At 45.3% G+C, this 18,410-nt stretch overlaps 1 protein-coding gene across 1 annotated transcript in view; it reads left to right on the top strand.

The window, feature by feature from the left end:
* Window positions 1-15,882, top strand: part of LOC148474662 (vitamin D3 hydroxylase-associated protein-like) — a 40,407-nt gene extending 24,525 nt beyond the window's left edge. Inside the window, exons 9-16 of the mRNA XM_088458282.1 lie at window positions 638-737; window positions 3,421-3,464; window positions 5,156-5,314; window positions 7,048-7,403; window positions 7,759-7,766; window positions 12,103-12,211; window positions 14,581-14,726; window positions 15,754-15,882. Of these exons, the coding sequence (XP_088314408.1) occupies window positions 638-737; window positions 3,421-3,464; window positions 5,156-5,314; window positions 7,048-7,403; window positions 7,759-7,766; window positions 12,103-12,211; window positions 14,581-14,726; window positions 15,754-15,882 (1,051 nt within the window). The remainder of the gene's footprint in view (window positions 1-637; window positions 738-3,420; window positions 3,465-5,155; window positions 5,315-7,047; window positions 7,404-7,758; window positions 7,767-12,102; window positions 12,212-14,580; window positions 14,727-15,753) is intronic.
* The last annotated feature ends 2,528 nt before the right edge of the window (window positions 15,883-18,410 follow it).

Raw genomic sequence — 18,410 nt, 5'->3', positions numbered from 1 at the left:
CCAGCTGTGGAATGGAATCTCCAATGGATCAGAGCACAGGGATGAGGATAATTCTCTAGTTATATATAGATAACATTGCAGTAAGCAGACTGGAGGGCACTTAGGAAAGCGGGAGAGAATCCCTTTATGTTACGATGAGTTGATGTGCATAAGGATCTTTGCTCAGCATCTCCCCCCTAGCAGAGCTCTTAAAGAATATCTTATGACAATCGGTGTAACTATCAACGGGGGGCCTCAACTGTCTGCAGGCACCATGTGGCCACCTGTGATGCTTTCTGGCCTTGCTCCCCTATGCGGCCTATAGTCAGCAGGGAACTAAATGTTCAGCTGTGGGACTGCTGAAGCTCTAGAGTGCTGTGCACATGAGGCAGCACTCTAACGGATCCATAATAAAATCCTGGCCAGCGTTTGTGGGGCAGTCTCTGATGCCATGACCTCTGTGATCAGGAAATGCAGGGGGGCTAATAAAGATGGCGGGGGCTGATAACCTGGCATAGTATGTATAGGCAGGGGAAACTAAAAACCTTTGTCCGTAAGTTGCCCACTCTCCTGGAATGTTCGGAAAACTCATGCATTTCAGGGGTAGTGAATAAATGGGGCCACTTTATATAACCACCTTGTATTTTATTTCTATTAGTAAGAACAACTTCATAGACCCCAACCTGGGGGAATGCGCACAACTCTGTAAGATGCCCGACGTGGTGAAGAGGATCCTGGGCTTCATTTTCCGGCCGATAGTATGTAGATACGAAAAAAAAAAAAAAAAAACAATTCTTACTGTAAGTAAATTTGTGAACTTAATTAAATTTAACACGGACAATTTCAATATAAACAAAAATGAAAAAAACACAACATAATTATAAACACTAATTGGTCTATTCAATATGTTAATTATCATTGTCTGAACGGACTTCGACAGTTAACGTTTCTTCTCGACGAGAGCGCCGGAGGAATTCATCAAATCAGCTGTCTTCCCGAACACTTTCATTGCTCCTCTCGGAGGAGGTCACGCATGCACACAAGAGCTCCGACATCCGAAAGGATCCCTTTTCACGACCCAGGACTCCTTCCCATACGGAAGATGGCGAATGCTCCAGCAATCAAGCTCTGAAAATATTGTATTTATGGTGCTTGATGAATTCTGTCCCCATACTAGTGTATGGGGACAGCGGGCCATTCCGCGCAGGAGATATCTGTGATACTAGTGTATGGGGATAGCGGGCCATTCCGCCAAAGGAATTTAAGCAGGAGATATCTGTGATACTAGTGTATGGGACAGCGGGCCACTCCGCGAGAGGAAGATAAGCAGGAGATATCTGTGATACTAGTGTATGGGGACAGCGGGTCATTCCGCCAAAGAAATTTAAGCAGGAGATATCTGTGATACTAGTGTATGGGGACAGCGGGCCATTCCGCCAAAGGACGGCAAGCAGGAGATATATGTGATACTAGTATATGGGGACAGCGGGCCATTCCGCCAAAGGAAGGTAAGTAGGAGATATCTGTGATACTAGTGTATGGGGACAGCGGGCCATTCCGCCAGAGGAAGGTAAGTAGGAGATATCTGTGTTACTAGTGTATGGGGACAGCGGGCCATTCCGCCAGAGGAAGGTAAGTAGGAGATATCTGTGATATCTCCTACTTTACCTCCTTAATGAATGGCCCAATAACTTAATTTTTACAACTTTTGTAAAAATTAAGTGATGATGAATAGGTTCCTTAGAACTCTATTCATCAATCAAATTTCTCCTAAAATAATGCGGAAACGAGCAATTCATTCCAGAGCTTGGTCCTGGTAACTAACGTCCCGAAAACTGAAAGCAAAGTGGTCACATTAGTGATCACTTTACTTTTACAATCAGCAAGGACAGATTCCTGCGAGTGCATTTAAATACATGCATGCGGTACATCATTCCTTATTGGCAATAATCATTTTCTAATTATTGGGTCTAAAACCTGATAATAAATAAACAGGCCCCATATTGTAGCTATACTTTTATCCCACTAATTAATAAATGATTTTTCTATATGAGAATATATAACATATCTAGCAAAAGCCCATAACCTGAATACTACTGTAAAGAAACAGACTGCTCCTGTCCCCCAACCCCTGTCCCTGTGTTTGGTAAGTGCGCCCAGGTGCCCTAACACTGATTAGTAACTTTCTCACTCTACAGCATAATTCCGAAAATCTGTCATTGCTCCGGCAGACACAATGGTTTACACAATGGTTACATAAGTGAATATGTTATGTTTTATTGCTTCACTTAATACTCGCTAAAATCCTAAGTGACACTTTGATAATGCCCCTGACATGGGTTTCCTAGCCCCAATAGTAATCCTTAGACCTTGAGTCCATGAGAAGAAATTAGCGGTGTGTAAGCAGCAGGTACATTAAGTTGTGACCAATGGGCATTTTAACTTTTTAACCCAAAGTAATGTCCCGTATACACAATACCCACAGTAGTAGTGCCCCTAATACACATAATGCCGACAGTAGTAGTGCCCCTTATGCAGTTCCCGCAGTAGTGGTGCCCCTTATGCAGTGCCCCCAGTAGTGGCAGTGGCCCTTATGCAGTGTCCATAGTGGTAGTGCCCCTTATACAGTGCCCCCTATGCAGTGCCCCCTATGCAGTGCCCCATGTAGTAGTGCCCCCAGTAGTAATGCCCCCAGTAGTAATGCCTCCCAGTAGTAATGTTCTCTGTAGTAGTACCCCCAATAGTAATTCCCAAATAATAATGCCCCTAGCTGTAATGCCCCCTGTAGTAGTGCCCCCAATATTAATGCCTGCAATAGTAATGCACCCAATAGTAATGCCATCAATAATAATGCCCCCTGTAGTAGTTCCCACAATAGTAATGCTCCCTGTAGTAGTGATACCAATAGTAATGCCCCCAGTAGTAATGCTGCTTACACACAAAAAACCCCCAACACAATACTTACCATAAGAACCGCACCTGAATCCCCGGCCGTTCAACAGGCTGCTCCTCGGAACTATGGGAGAGACCTCATGACATCTCGCCCATAGTGCACACTTCAGGAGCTGGAAGCCGGAGCTCTGGAGTGAGCTCCAGCCTCCACCTGCCAGTGTTGTTGTGGGGAAAGATCTGGGCGCCCGCTGGTAACAGAATATCAGTGGGCGCCCAGCAAATGGAGCCTACCTGCGACGCTGGGCTGAGGTGGGCCGGAGGAGGCGTAACTGGTTCCGTCTCCAGATATTTGGCCGCTGTTGGTTAGCTACATAGCCACTGATTATAAAACTTCAGCATTCAGAGCAGATCCTGAACCATCTGTATAGTACATAGAACTCAGTGTTGCAATGCGGCATCTAATATTAACTTGAAGATAAAATATTTTAAAATTTATAGTGATGCTGATATTTTTTCCCTGTACGTAAATCTTATTTTAAATATTTCCAGTATCCGAGGATTTCCAGGTTTCTAAATTCCAGTGTTGGTGCAAGGTAAGACCCTGTGTGCTCTTCCAGATTATCTCTCATATACAATGTACACTATGTAGACAAAAGTGATTGGACACCTCTGCATTGCAGCTGGTTTAGCATGGGTCCGTGCATGGTCACATTAACTCTGAGAAGTATAAAGATGTTCATTGTGGCAGTTCTACAGAAGCAATGAATGTTTTTATCAGGATGACAATGCCACCTGCCATGTTTCCAGGGTGACGCTGGACTAGTATACAGAAAATGTGGTAACCTGGATGTACTGGCCACCTCTGACTCCAGATCTTAACCCCAGTGAGAACCTCTGGGACGAATTAGAACGATGGGTGCGTTCTAGGCTGACTCGACCTTCTTCAGTGTCACAGTTGGTCAGTGTACGTAAGGCGGAATGGCAAAACATACCCCCTGCTGTTATCCAGTAACTTGTGGACAGACAGTTTGCCAAGAAGGGTGTCTGCAGTAATCACTGCACGTGGTGGACCTACAAAGTACTGACGTCAATAAAATATTGTTTATCTATGTCCTGTCAGTGTCCAATCACTTTTCTCTACATAGATATATTACCCTGGTGGATTATTCCACATAAATTCCCACCCGCTCACACTCTGTGTCCTTGGTGCAAATTTAAATAGGGGCGGGACCAAATTACTTGATTATTGCAGAATAGCGTCATTAAGCCTCGCCCCCTACACGGGAATCCACGTTTGCTCTAGAAATTCTCCCCCATTCTGCCTACTTCACTAGGAAGTGGGCAGGAATGCAGGAGAAGTGCCTACTCTACGGGGTGTGCGGGGAGTTACCCGAAAAATCGTGAGCCTCCCACGACTTCCGGGAGAGTAGGCATGTATGATACAGAGGGAGTGATAAATCTATGGATACAGCTATGGAAGAAATAGCAGAGCAGCGGTGGAAGGAGGCCCCCAGCATGATTAAGATTGGGGGCGTGACGTATGACAAGGCCCCCAAATTTACGTGCGACCCTTGCAAATGTTGGGTGGTATGAGGAATTGTCTACTGACCATTGTGGTTGGGGCTTACACAGTAAAAGAATTGGAGAATACATGGTGTAAACATGCGGATATTTTTAAGACCAGTCTAAAATGCATGTAGTCAGGAAGCCGGCGGGCGAAATACCGACCGCCGGCTTCCCGACTGTCATATCCCGCCAAGGGACTAATGATAGGCGTCAAAATCCTGCCGCCTATCATTATCCCTACGTTGGGATCCTGACGCCTGGCACACCGAACGAAGGTAAGCCGGGCGCAGGGTGCGGACAGCCGCAGGGAGGGGGTTATGTTAGGGACTCCTGGGGGGGATTTAGGATTAGACACCCCCCTGGGAGGGTTAGGGTCAGGCTAGGGGAAGGTTGGTTTAGGGTTAGGCAACCCCAGGGGTAGGTTAGGGCTAGTCACCCCCCCGGGAGGGTTAGGTTTAGGGAGCGGGGAGGGGGGGTAGGTTTAGGCACTTACAGGGGGAGAATTAAAAAGCAATGGGAAAAAAGATCTAAGGCGATACAGATAAAATTATACTTAAATCGTGGAGGTCGTTGATATGGAGGTTTTTCCTTTTCTAGAGATGATCCACTCTGTGGAATACAATATGAAATTTAAACACAAACATAAAAGACCATATGTGAAGTAATATCAAAACGTAAAACCACAACAAAATGAAATAGTCCTTTTGTGTTTCTGAAGAAAAAAGAGTGATGGTGATATCACGTCCTTACCTCCGGCGGTGGAGATCTGCCAGAGGACGCTGCAGTGGGGTGACTGCTTCATCCGCTCCCCCTCTAGACCAAAGGTGCAGTTAAAAGCTGGCATCGGGGACCATGAAGAGGCCAGCGGCACCCGGCGGTTGGTGTAGCAGCGGGGAGGTAGGCTCTCCCCCGGCATCCTCTCCCCCAGCCCAGAGCACGATCCCTCACTTTGAGATTTCCCGCTTCTGAGCTGTTCCTCCTCCTCACCCTCTTCCCTATAGGCAGGGCCGGATTAAGGTCTGTGGGGGCCCCTGGGCAACAAACATGTGGGGGCCCCCATTACGTGCCCTTTATGCAGTGCACCCAGTAGTAGTGCCCCCAGGAGTGTTGCCCCTTATGCAGTGCCCCCTATGCAATGCCCCCTGTAGTTATACCCACAGTAGTAGTGTTCCCAATAGTAATGCCCCCTGTAGTTATACCCCCAGTAGTAATACCCCTGTATTTGTGCCCCCAGTAGTCATGCCTCCTGTGTGTGACCAATAGTAATGCCCTCAGTAGTAATACCCCTGTAGTTGTGCCCCCTGTGGTAGTAGCACCAGTAGTAATGCCCCCTGTGGTAGTGGCACCAGTAGTAATGTCCCCTGTAGTAATGTCCCCCCCGAGTAATGTCCCCTGTAGTAATGTCCCCCTCGAGTATTGCCCCCAGTAGTAATGCCCCCAGAGTATTGCCCCCAGTAGCAATCCCCCCCCGAGTAATGCCCACAGTAGTAATGTCCCCCCCCGAGTAATGTCCCCTGTAGTAATGCCCCCAGTAGTCCCCCCCCCCGAGTAATGTCCCCCACAGCAGTGGAAAAGCCGCTTGCGCTAAAAAGAGAAAAAAATAAAATCATACTTACCTTAAGCCCCGCTCCCGCTGCCTTCTGATCCGCTCGGCTGGCACTGCTCCTCTGCACTATGAGAGAGACGCATGACGTCTCTCCCATAGTTCACTGCCTGAGCCGGAACTCACGTGTGAGCTCTAGTCACCGGCTCTGGCTGCCGCTGCGGGGAGGGAGCCGGGCACCTGCTGGTTACAATCTCAGCGGGCATTTGGTGTCTCCGTGCGGCACCGGGGTTAGGTGTCCGGAGGAGGCGGAACTGGTTCCGTCTCCTCTGGTTCACTTTAACCCCGATGGCTGGGTGTGGGGGCCCTTCAGGTGTGGGGGCCCAGGGACGATCGTCCCTGTCGCCCCCCCTTTAATCCGGCCCTGCCTATAGGAGACACTCAGCAGCCATTAATTCTGAAGCTACAGGTCTCAGGAGATTTGGGTCCAGTCTTCCTTTATAACTCTGCCAGCCCTTTGAGGCTTGAGTAGTTGATTTAGTGCCCATTATAAGTAGATTTATTTATGTGCATTATACTGTCTTAAAACGTTCCGTCAGTTATATCTATCCCTGCTGCTCTTATTTAAACCCTCAACTACCAGGCGTGTAGGGGTTCATTATTACTTCACATTTACTTGTATTTGTGAAATGTGTCACTCTGCATTACTAGTCATACACTGATTGTGTGCTGCTAGCTGGTTATTACTATGTCTTCTAAGGGTAAACAGGAGCCTGAGGCCCCTGTGCTGGTTACTTGCAGATCCTATTCAGCGGGCTTGTCCCCTTAGGATTTCATGCAGAATGGTCTGTGTGTTATTTGTTATGTACCACCTCCTCAGTCCACCGTACCAGCCCCTGTCCAGGAGCCACCTTTGGTGTCCTCCTTATCATAGGTTATGACGCAGCTAGTGGACCTCTTATCAGCCCTCATGCTGCCTTCCACCATGGGGTACCCACAGCTATTACAGCCTACTATGTCAGTAACCCCTATGCATCCTCCTTGGATGGATGTTTATGTCCACTCAGTGCAGAATATGGCTCAATCGTCTGCCGCCTATCAGCAAAAGGCGGACAGACAGCCACTAAAACACTTAGGCGGACTGTATCATCCTCTCAGTCCACCCCGCTTTCGGATTCTAATGCATCATCTGTGGAGGCAAATGATGCACAGGGTTCTCTCTCTGGGTCTCCCTCGGGCAAGGAGAACTGTCATTCAACAGTGGATGTCCCTCCTTTAGTGAGGGCGGTTATATCGATCCTGAATGTAGAGGATGATGAGCCGGCCCCTAAGCCAAAAACCCAGATGTTTAAACGTCAAAAGGTGGTTAAGGCTGAATTCCCTCTATCAGAACAGCAAACTGAGCTCATGGGGGAAGCTTGGGGTACTCCTGGCAACGGTTCCAGGACCCAAAAAGACTAGTGTCTTTTTACCCTCTCCCTAATAGTGAGTGTGCTAAGTCAGAAATCCCTCCTACTGTTGATTCGCATGTGGCACGCTTTGTCAGAAGTTCTACTCTGCTTTTACTTGTCTCAAGTCAGTCTGCTTGCTTTCTGGCGCTATCAGCAGGCCAGCTACAGTATGGCCGTGGCCTGTGTGGCTAAGGCTATCGAAGGATGGGCAGAGGCACTGGAAGAGAGCCTGCCATAAGACCCTACCAGGGTAAAACTGACCTACATCTCCCATATTTAGGAAGAAGCTGTCCCTAAGCCTAGGCTGTCCTCTTCTCTGTTCTTTAGCCCTCATGGTAAGGCAAGTGAGCAGTCCTTTCCCAGGCAGTCTAGTTCTCACAAGACTACTAAGCCGCGATCCAAGCAGTCTTGGTTGGCCAGACGTCCAGGTTCCAAGTGTGACGACAAACTCTCCGTCTGATCTTGGCATTAAGCAACAACAGATGCTTGGGTCCGAGAAGTGATCTCTCAGGAGTACGCCCTCACCTTCCTCAGGTGTCCTCCACAGCTATTTTTTTTGCACATGTCCCCCATCAGACCCTATCAAGGCCCTGGCCCTCCAGGAAGCTATTCACTCCCTGCTGCGTTCATGTGTGAAAATACCGGTTCCTTCGGCTCAACGAGGAACTAGGTTTTTATTCCACTCTCTTTTTGATTCAGAAGCCGAATGCGTCTCACCAGCCTATTCTGAATCTCCATCCCCTCAACAGATTTATCCGAGTACCCAAGTTCCACATGGAAAATGTGTGATAAATTGTCCTGGCATTGGAGCCTGGGGATTTCATGGTTTCTCTGGACATTCAGGATGCATATCTGCATGTACCTATTACTCCAACCCACCAGCAGTTCCTACAGTTTGATGTTCTGCAGCAACATTACCAGTTTCGGGTGCTGCCCTTTGGTCTGTCAACAGCCCCTCAGTTATTTACCATAATAATGGAAGTTATGGTGGCCCACCTCAGGTGCCATGGAATCAGAATCCTGCCATACCTAGATGACCACTTAATCTTGGCACATTCACCAGTTGTGTTACAACGACATCTCCACCTGACCGTTGACTGCCTGCAAACACACGGCTGGCTCATCAATTGGATAAAGTCCTACCTATCTCCGACATAGCGGATTGTACATCTTTGGGCACTCCTGGATTCTCGAATACAGAGGATTGTTCTGCCAGCGGACAAACTTTTTATACTACACTTGCGCAACTTGCTCTACAATCAGGGGGTATCCATTTACTTAGCAATGCAGGTCCTGGGGTCCATGGTATCTCCTTTGATATGGTAGAATATGCCCAGTTCCAGGCCCCTTCAACAATTGATTCTCTCCCGGTGGAACGGACAGTATCATCTGATCTGCTCCCAGATGATCCTCATCTCTCCGGAGGTTCGGTTTTCCCTCTCATGGTGGCTACAGACGTCCAATCCGGACAAGAGTCGCCCCTTCTAGATTCCAAATTGGGGACTTCTCACTACAGATGCCAGCCTTCGCGGATGGGATGTGGTAATCGGTCATCATACCTTTCAGGGATGGTGGACAACCGAGGAAAGTCGCCTGCCCATAAACATTCTGGAGGGGCAAACAGTGTACAGAGCGCTCTCTCTGGCACAAGATCTGCTTCGGGACAGGCCGGTCTAAATTCAGTATAAAACTTGACTGTGGTAGCCTACCTCAACCATCAGGAAAGCACGCGAAGTCGGGCAGCCATGCGGGAAGAAGCACACATTCTGGTCTGGGCCGAATGTCATCTCCCGGCAATCTCAACAGTGTTCATCCCCAGAGTGCTCAACTGGGAAGCGGACTGCCATCAGGACATACACGCCAGAGAGTGGGCTCTAAATCTGGATGGCTTTCAACTCCTGGTGGACAATGGGGCCTGCCAGACATAGACCTGATGGCTTCACGTCACAACCACAAGGTCCTCAGGTATGGGTCCAGGACCAGAGATCCCTCAGCTGCCTTTGTGGACGCTCTGGCAGTGAGGTGGGACTTAAATCTTGCATACCTCTTTCCTCCAATCTCTCTCCTCCTGAGAGTTCTCCGAAAGTTCAAGCAAGAAGTCGGGATGGTGATACTAATAGCCCCAGCCTTGCCCAGGCGACATTGGTTCATCGACCTACGAAGTCTCTCCATAGACACTCCATTCCCACTGACTCTATGGCAGGATCTACTAGCAGAGTCCTTGCCTGTACCCATACCTACCTCATCTGTCTTTCACGGCATGACTCTTGAGAGATCCCTTTAAGAGCCCAGGGGGACCATATACTTTTTAGGGTCTCCCGGGGGCTTGCCTTTCTCCAGGCGGGGTTAGACCTCGACCTCCATCTGGCCTTCCTTAGAGTTCAAGTTTCTGCTCTGTCAATCTGGTTCCAGTGAAGGATCACTCCCCTGTCTAATGTTAGAACAGTCTTTCAAGGTGCTCTCCGCCTTCAACCTCCTTTTTGTCCATCCGGTGGCTCCGTGGGATTTGTCCTTGGTTCTCCGGGCTGTACAGGCTCCTCCGTTTGAACCTCTGGACTCAGTAGACCTCAAATGGCTGACAGTGAAGACGCTCTTTCTCTTCGCTATCTCCTCTGTGAGCAGGGTATATAATTTGACAACGCTCTCCTGTCACTCCCCATTCTTGATCTTTCATCCAGACAGAGCTGTCTTCTGTACCAGGGCTGGTAACCTCCCTAAAGTGGTATCCCGATTCCATTTGAATTAATAGATTGTGGTTCAGGCCTTCCAGTCCTCGGATATTTCTGCAGGTGAAGCCTCCTTGGATGTGGTTCGTGCTTTTCGGATCTATGTGGATCGTACTATTTCCTTTAGGAAATCAGATTCTGTATTGTATGGCAAATTTGTATGGCCATCATAAGCGCTTCTGCTGAACAATTGTGCAAGGCAGCCACGTGGTCTTCCGTCCACACCTTTCTCAGGTTCTACACCTTCTCCTTTCTGCTCAAGAGCGTCCCTGGCCTTAGGGGAAACTGCTATGGGACATCCCCATGGTATCCCTGTGGATCACCTATGGACCCTGAAGAAGAAATTTAGTTATGGTAGACTTATCTTTGTTAACTATATTTCTTCAAATATACAAATAGTTGATACCAGCGCTATATATAGTTGTTGTATATAAAAACTCAGATACGGATGTGTAGTCAATTAATATCGCATTTAATACATTACAATATAATAAAATTTGTTATATGGAAAATAATAAAATGCACAAAATAAGTGCTGTATTAAAAATAGTTGTAGTCATATGTAATCGCTATTAGGGGAGGCTGGTTAATCCATATTCGATAAAGACACTAGCTGTGGGACAATTGTTGGTTCCGTGTAATTAGGTACAGCAAATATTTACCAGGTGGCGTATCCTTAATCTCAGTCCAAAGAAATTATCATGTGTCCAAATCCTGTTGGTATTATCACAGAGTATAGACTGGGTGGGATCCACTTGTAGCTGTTATCCTGTGTTGATGCAAATGTCCCAAAAGCAGGAAAATGTGTCAAAGTGTCCAAGATGAATGGATATAGATGGTGGAGAGGCTTAACGCGTTTCGTTGGTAAATCGATATCCAGCTTCTTCAGAAGTATACCTATTTCTTCAAAGTCCTTAGGATCCACAGGACGCCCACAAGGGTTCATTAGGGCCTTACAGAGTACGCAAACAGAAACAGTATGAACAAAACAAGAAAAAAATAATTACAGTACAGAACATTTGGTGCCATTGTTGGGCATGGGGAAGAGATGATTGTATAAGTGAGAAAAGGAGAAGCACATGAGGGAAGAGGGTCCTGCTCGTTAGAGCTTACAATCTAAAGGGGAGTGGGAGACAGATGGGGGTGACACAGAGGGGAGAGACAGTGAGTAAGGAGCATGGAAGGTAGGTTAGGATAAGAGCTGGAAAGCTTTGATAAAGGAGTGGGTCTTGAGAGCCTGTTTTAAACTTTGTAGAGATGTGGAGTCTGATAGGGAAAGGGAGAGCAAGAGAGTTCCAGTGGTAGGGAGCAGCACGGGCAAAATCTTGCAGGAGGGAGTGGGATGAAGTAATTAGTTGGTGAGCATTAATTTGTGGAGCGAAGTGGATGGGCGGGAGGGGATACAGTCAATATCTCGGCAATTAGAATACCGGCGCCGTAATCCAGACACCTGTCAGAATCCTGTTAGGAGAGTTAGGGGTTAGGGATAGACACTAGGGGGAGGTTTAGGGTGCAGGGAGAGGGAGGTTAGGTTTAGGCACTAGGAGGGAGGTTAAGTTTAGGCATAGGGGAGGGAGGGTTAGGGGAAGCGTTAGGATACCGACTGACAGGTGTCGGTATCCTAACCCTGTCGGGAGGAAAGTGTCGGGACTCTGACCACCGGCATCCCGTACCCAACCCGGGCAGGAGTGTGCACGGAGATAAGGTCAGAGATGTAAATAGGAGAGGATTGGATATATATCTGGTAAACATGGTATATGTGGCAAGTGTGTTCATATTTAATTAATATATGTAATTCTAATTTCAAATAATTTCTCAGTAATGTCTCTTTAATGACACTGTTAAATTTTATTCACATATTAAATACCTATAATTCATGTACCCCAGTCTGTTCTCGGAGGTCTGTCTGTGAATGTCAGCTCTTATGATAAGTCTTTTCTTTTAGGAATACCAGACAGAATTCCTCACTGAGTGGAGAAAGCTGAATCTAGATGTGGTCCTATGTCCCATGTTGGGCCCGGCCTTCAACATCGGTTATCCGGGGAGACTTTACGGTATTTCTATAAGTCACAGTGTTTCGTCACTAATTTATATATATTATTATACAGGGTGTAACTGGAGATTTATGGGCCCCACAGCAACATTTATTACGAGCCCTTTTGTACATTTTGTCCGCTGGAAATGGTGCGGCTTAGGTTTAATAGAAAACCATTCTCAGCTGTCGGGTCCTTGTAGCTGCACCCCCTCTCACTACAGTAGGACCACCTTAGGTCCCCCGATGGGGTCCTGCAGTGTATAATGACAGTGGCACATGCAACACTCACTAATTATTAGCAGCCAATACAACAACATGAGATATAGAATGTGCATAATGTAATGATAATGATATAACTGGTGTACTTCATGTAAGATATAAGAAGTTCTTATTGCAGAATAAAAGGGAGATCTCAGCATGTGCGCTATGGTACATAAGGATATATTTATTTCAGTACAGAGAAAAAATATATATTCAATGTTCATGACAAAAGAATTATCAGACTCAATTGTCTAACTTACTTCCATATGGCCAGTATACCCATAGAACTTTGTATGCCACCAATCTAATGTGCCCCATATGGCCAGTATACCCATAGAGCTTTGTATGCCACCAATCTAATGTGCCCCATATGGCCAGTATACCCATAGAGCTTTGTATGTCACCAACCTAATGTGCCTCTTATGGCCAGTATACCCATAGAGCTTTGTATGCCACCAACCTAATGTGCCCCTTGTGGCCAGTATACTCATAGAGCTTTGTATGTCACCAACCTAATGTGCCCCATATGGCCAGTATACCCATAGAGCTTTGTATGCCAACAACCTAATGTGCCCCTTATGGCCAGTATACCCATAGAGCTTTCTATTCCATCAACCTAATGTGCCCTGTATAGCCACTATACCGATATAGATCTTTGTATGTTACCAACCTAATGTGCCTCTAATGGCCAGTATACCCATAGAGCTTTGTATTCCAGCAACCTAATGTGCCCTGTATGGCCACTATACCGATATATATCTTTGTATGCCACCAACCTAATGTGTCCCGTATGGCCAGTATACCCATAGAGCTTTGTATGCCACCAACCTAATGTGCCTCTAATGGCCAGTATACCCATAGAGATTGTATTCCATCAATCTAATGTGCCCCGTATGGTCAGTATACCCATAGGCAACCAGCCAAATATGCCCCATATAGTCATACTCACAGAGCTTCATATACCAGAAGTATATGGCAGTGGTTCCCAAACTCTGCCATTACAGTCCAGGTTTTAAAGAATATCCATACTTGAGCACAGATTACTTAATTAGTACCTCAGTCAATTCGATTTAACCATCTGGATTTCGGTATGGCTATCCATAAAACCTGGACTGTAAATGGTGGAGTTTGTGAAACTTTGGTATATGGAATAGTTTTAAGCACCATAATTATGGGGATCAAATCCAAGACACAAATACAGTATACCACAAGCCACAGACACTGATCAAAGATCCATCCTCATTTATGATTTATACTACAAAACGTTACGTATAGAAGCACACATCAAAATACACTGAGCAGGGCTGTAACTAAGGTAGTGTGGCTTGTGCCATGGCACAGGGCACCACAGGTCAGAGGGCACTGTTTGGGCCTGTCAAATTTCTGTTTATTATCATTCTTGCTTGTAGCTTCCTCTTATTTCATCCCCAGCATCTCCTGGCCTCTTCTATCACTTCCCTGGCCCTTCCCCATGAAGCCATGGCCCTTTTTTGGGTTCATTATGTCCCTATTTGAAAAATGAGGGGGCGCCAATGCTCTTTCTGGCACAGGGCACCAAAAAGTCTAGTTACGGCTCTGGCACTGAGTGATTGGTCTGTAATGAGCAGGTGTTTGGGGACAGTACATATACAGAGCATTGGTCTTATACAAAGGAGAAGTGCTCAGTAATACTGTAACCTCATTTTGTACACAATGGCAATTAGTGTGCAACAGTGACAAAATAAGACGTATGATGTGAAGCTCACAGGGGATATAGTTAATATCCTAGCGAAGGGGATGCCGGTGCTTAAAATACCAGTGCCGGCATGCCGACACCGGTCAAGGTCCTGGCGCTGGAATCCCGACCACCGGCATTCTGAAGGTGAGTAGCGGGGTTAGGGGGAGGGTTAGGGGTTAAGGTTAGGCACTTGGGGGAGGATTAGGGTTAGGCACATGATGTCACAAAAGCCTTCCTAAATGATTTATTATTATTATTAACATGTATGTAAATAGCACCAGCATAGTCCACAGCGCTGTTCAATTATGAAGCAATACAGCTATAAGTTTGGGTTTGGGTATTAGACAAAGCGATAAGAGGGCGCCACTTAGAAGCTTACATAAGTCACCAATCTCTCTTATGTCTCTCAGCTTCCATTGCCTGCACAATGCTGTACAATATATTAAATTATCCGGCTGGAGTCGTTCCTGTTGGTTCCGTCACTGCGGAGGACGAGGAAGAGCTAAAAAATTACAAAGGTTACTGTAATGATCCCTGGGACAAACTGTATAAGAAGGTAATTATTATAGTGGTTTTTAAGATATAGGTGAGGTTTATTTGTGCTATCTCTCATAGGGCTCTATTTATTATCATTATTTTCACACCCTTTTCACATTATTTTAGTTTCACCCAAAGTTACTAAAGGGCAATTGGAGTAGAATTAGTAAAATTCCCTGTGATATTTCCTGAATTCGCAATACGAATTCAGTCGGTAATATCACACTACAATCTGCATTCAAAATGCGGATTGTATTAAATAGAGCCCATAATACTATTGTTATAAAGTGTCTAATCTCCAGGATTGTGTTTATTTATATATATGAGTACAAAGGGCCTGATTCAGAGCAGCTCGTAAGCGGCAGTACGCTCGTTCCGAGCGATGTTCGCCCATCTGCGCATGCGTACGGTTTTTAATACGCATGCGCGAACCAGTCAGTGCGGCCGAAAATCGTTTGTTCGCTCTATATCGAAGGCCTGCTATTTTGATTGACAGAATGAGGCGTATGTGGGTGGTAACAGGGGAAGGTGCTTGAAAACGGGGAGTGGAGATCAGAACGCAGGCGTGCTTAAAGGTCAAAGCGGGCGTTTTATGGGTGTGCATAATTTAAACTGCAGCGTCATTGACCACGTCACTGGGTTATTTTATAGCCAGAACTGCTCGCAAAATTGTGGTAGGAAAAACCAACCACAAGAATAGCGAGCAGTTTATACGCTGTTCGATGTACTCGATTAATCTAATAAATAGCGGACATGACGTATGATGCGAGCGGCCAGGGGGCGTATTTTTCAAATAAACGTACGCATGTTTTGTTCGCTCGTTCAGACATGGAGGCGTCAACAGACCGCAAGGAGCGAACGGTTCATTTGAATAGCCACCCCCTTTTTCTGAATGAGCGAGCGCTAATTGCGTCCGGCTCTGAATCAGGCCCAAAGCCTGGACAGGTGTCTAAACATTGCTGGGGCTCAGTGGTTATGTGCCATGTCTCTCTTCCTCCCCCTACTGTTTACTCTGTGTAACTGCTTCTCTATCACTATCTCTGCAGGCTGTGGAAGGAGGGGTGGGTCTCCCGCTGTCTGTTCGGTGTGTGGCGCTTACCCACCAGGATGAGCTCTGCCTGCGTCTCATGAAAGAAGTCGAGACCCTTAGCGGCCATCACCAAAAGAGGCGATAAGCCCCTGCTTGGCTCTTGGGCAACTCATTAGAGATGACTATAATAAACTAGGGATGTGCAGGCTCGGATAGGTTCGAGTTTGCACGTGGAGTTCGGATTTTTCCCTCCAAAAAAACGGAACTCAGGAAGAGGCAAAACATCATCTTACATGGACGAACATCATCATTCCTGGACTTTTGTCCAAACTCGAACCTATCCGAGCCTGCACATCCCTACTATAAACATATATTATTAGTTGTTATTTCATTAGAGAAACCTATATCGCTACTCTTTATTACTCTGTTATCTGTAGAGGGTTACTAGTCGTTGACTGATCCTCTTCAGGGACAGCAGCAAGTGACAGCCATAGGTAGACTGAGCAATGAGGATTCTTATAGCAAAGCAATTATTTTCATCTGTATCGTGTGTAATATAACTATGAATGTTCAGCTATAATAAACATATTTACGTTTGTTAAACACATATTCACTCCATTGTATTTGAAATCTTTCTGACATTGCAACGTTCTTTGTGTGGAAATATTCCAGCACAGAGTCTGTATTTGGATCCTGGATGCTGGAAACAATCAGATTCTTGTTTACTCTCTGTAGAATATACTAACATAATAATACTAATAATAATAATAATAATAATAATAATAATAATAATAATAATAAAATAATAAATAATAACGGAAGCTTACAGAAATACACCATGTGGATACCATGTGACAAGTTTTGAAATCAGACAGAAATTTTGGGAATCACATATTTAATATAAGTGAAGATTGACAGCTGATTTGGGTTCATTGCTTAAGGGCTGTGACCAACCACCAGAGGGGCAGAAGGAAAGAACAATAACTGCTTGGTCACCTCACCTGAGTGATCCTTCCGGCACAGTAAAAGGGACAGGGGCTGATATTAGTCACACAGGTAAGACTGATATCATACAGTCACTATACACAGGTAAGACTGATATCATACAGTCACTATACACAGGTAAGACTGATATCATACAGTCACTATACACAGGTAAGACTGATATCATACAGTCACTATACACAGGTAAGACTGATATCATGCAGTCACTATACACAGGTAATAGAAACAAGTGGAAAGCAGCATTGATAATGAAAATGTACACAATTTAATATACATACAAAATACACTAACGGCACCTAATATTTTGGACATTGACACCTACCCTGCATTGGAATACCAAATTGGATTTGGGACCTTATCCATTGTTTCCAGCACTGACTGTTAAGAGGCAGCATCCCTTGCGTTGGATTTTCGCTGACTGTGATGCCATCGCTAATTTCAGGATCCTCAATCATCTTGGTCTAAGCTGGTAAAACTATCGCTATATCATTGGATTGCTTTTACAAACTTCATCCTACCCTCTCCTTGAATGACGTTTCTTCGGTGTCCATTTCAATTTAATTGCAGCAGTATTTAGTGCGCACAGGGTTCATTTATTTGCATGAGATTCAATATCATGTGTTTTATTTCTCCATGTCACATGTGACCTTTTGATGCTCCATATGTTTCAATTTATCTATGGTTTTATATTGTATTTTATTGCATTCAGTGTATTTTGTATGTATATTAAATTGTGTACATTTTCATTATCAGCACTGCTTTCCACTTGTTTCTATTACTCTATAGGAGGCTGACTACCTCCCTCCAGCAGCTGCTAGGAAAACTGACACATGACAGCGCCCTCTATACTATAATATCTTTATAGACATTTCTCTACTATACACAGGTAAGGCTGATATCATACAGTCACTATATACAGGTAACTGATATCATACAGTCATTATACGCAGGTAACACTGATATCATACAGTCACTATACACAGGTAATACTGATATCATACAGTCACTCTACACAGGTAACACCGATATCATACAGTCACTATACACCGGTAACACTGTTATCATACAGTCACTATACACAGGTAAGACTGATATCATACAGTCACTATACACAGGTAAGACTGATATCATACAGTCATTATACACAGGTAAAACTGATATCATACAGTCATTATACACAGGTAACACTGATATCATACAGTCACTATACACAGGTAATACTGATATCATACAGTCACTCTACACAGGTAACACCGATATCATACAGTCACTATACACCGGTAACACTGATATCATACAGTCACTATACACAGGTAACACTGATATACAGTCACTATACACCGGTAACACTGATATCTTACAGTCATTATACACAGGTGACACTGATATCATACAGTCACTATACACAGGTAACTGACATCATACAGTTATTATACACAGGTAACCGATATCATACAGCACTATACACAGGTAACACCGATATCATACAGTCACTATACACAGGTAACACTGATATCATACAGTCGTTATACACAGGTAACACTGATATCATACAGTCACTATACACAGGTAACACCGATATCATACAGTCACTATACACTGGTAACACTGATATCATACAGTCACTATACACAGGTAAGACTGATATCAGTCACTATACACAGGTAA

This window comes from Taudactylus pleione, unplaced genomic scaffold (assembly GCF_031769625.1).
Source record: "Taudactylus pleione unplaced genomic scaffold, aTauple2 ptg000824l, whole genome shotgun sequence".
Lineage (NCBI taxonomy): Eukaryota > Metazoa > Chordata > Amphibia > Anura > Myobatrachidae > Taudactylus > Taudactylus pleione.
Note: the sequence above shows the minus strand (reverse complement) of the source record. Positions and strands in the feature narration are given on the sequence as shown.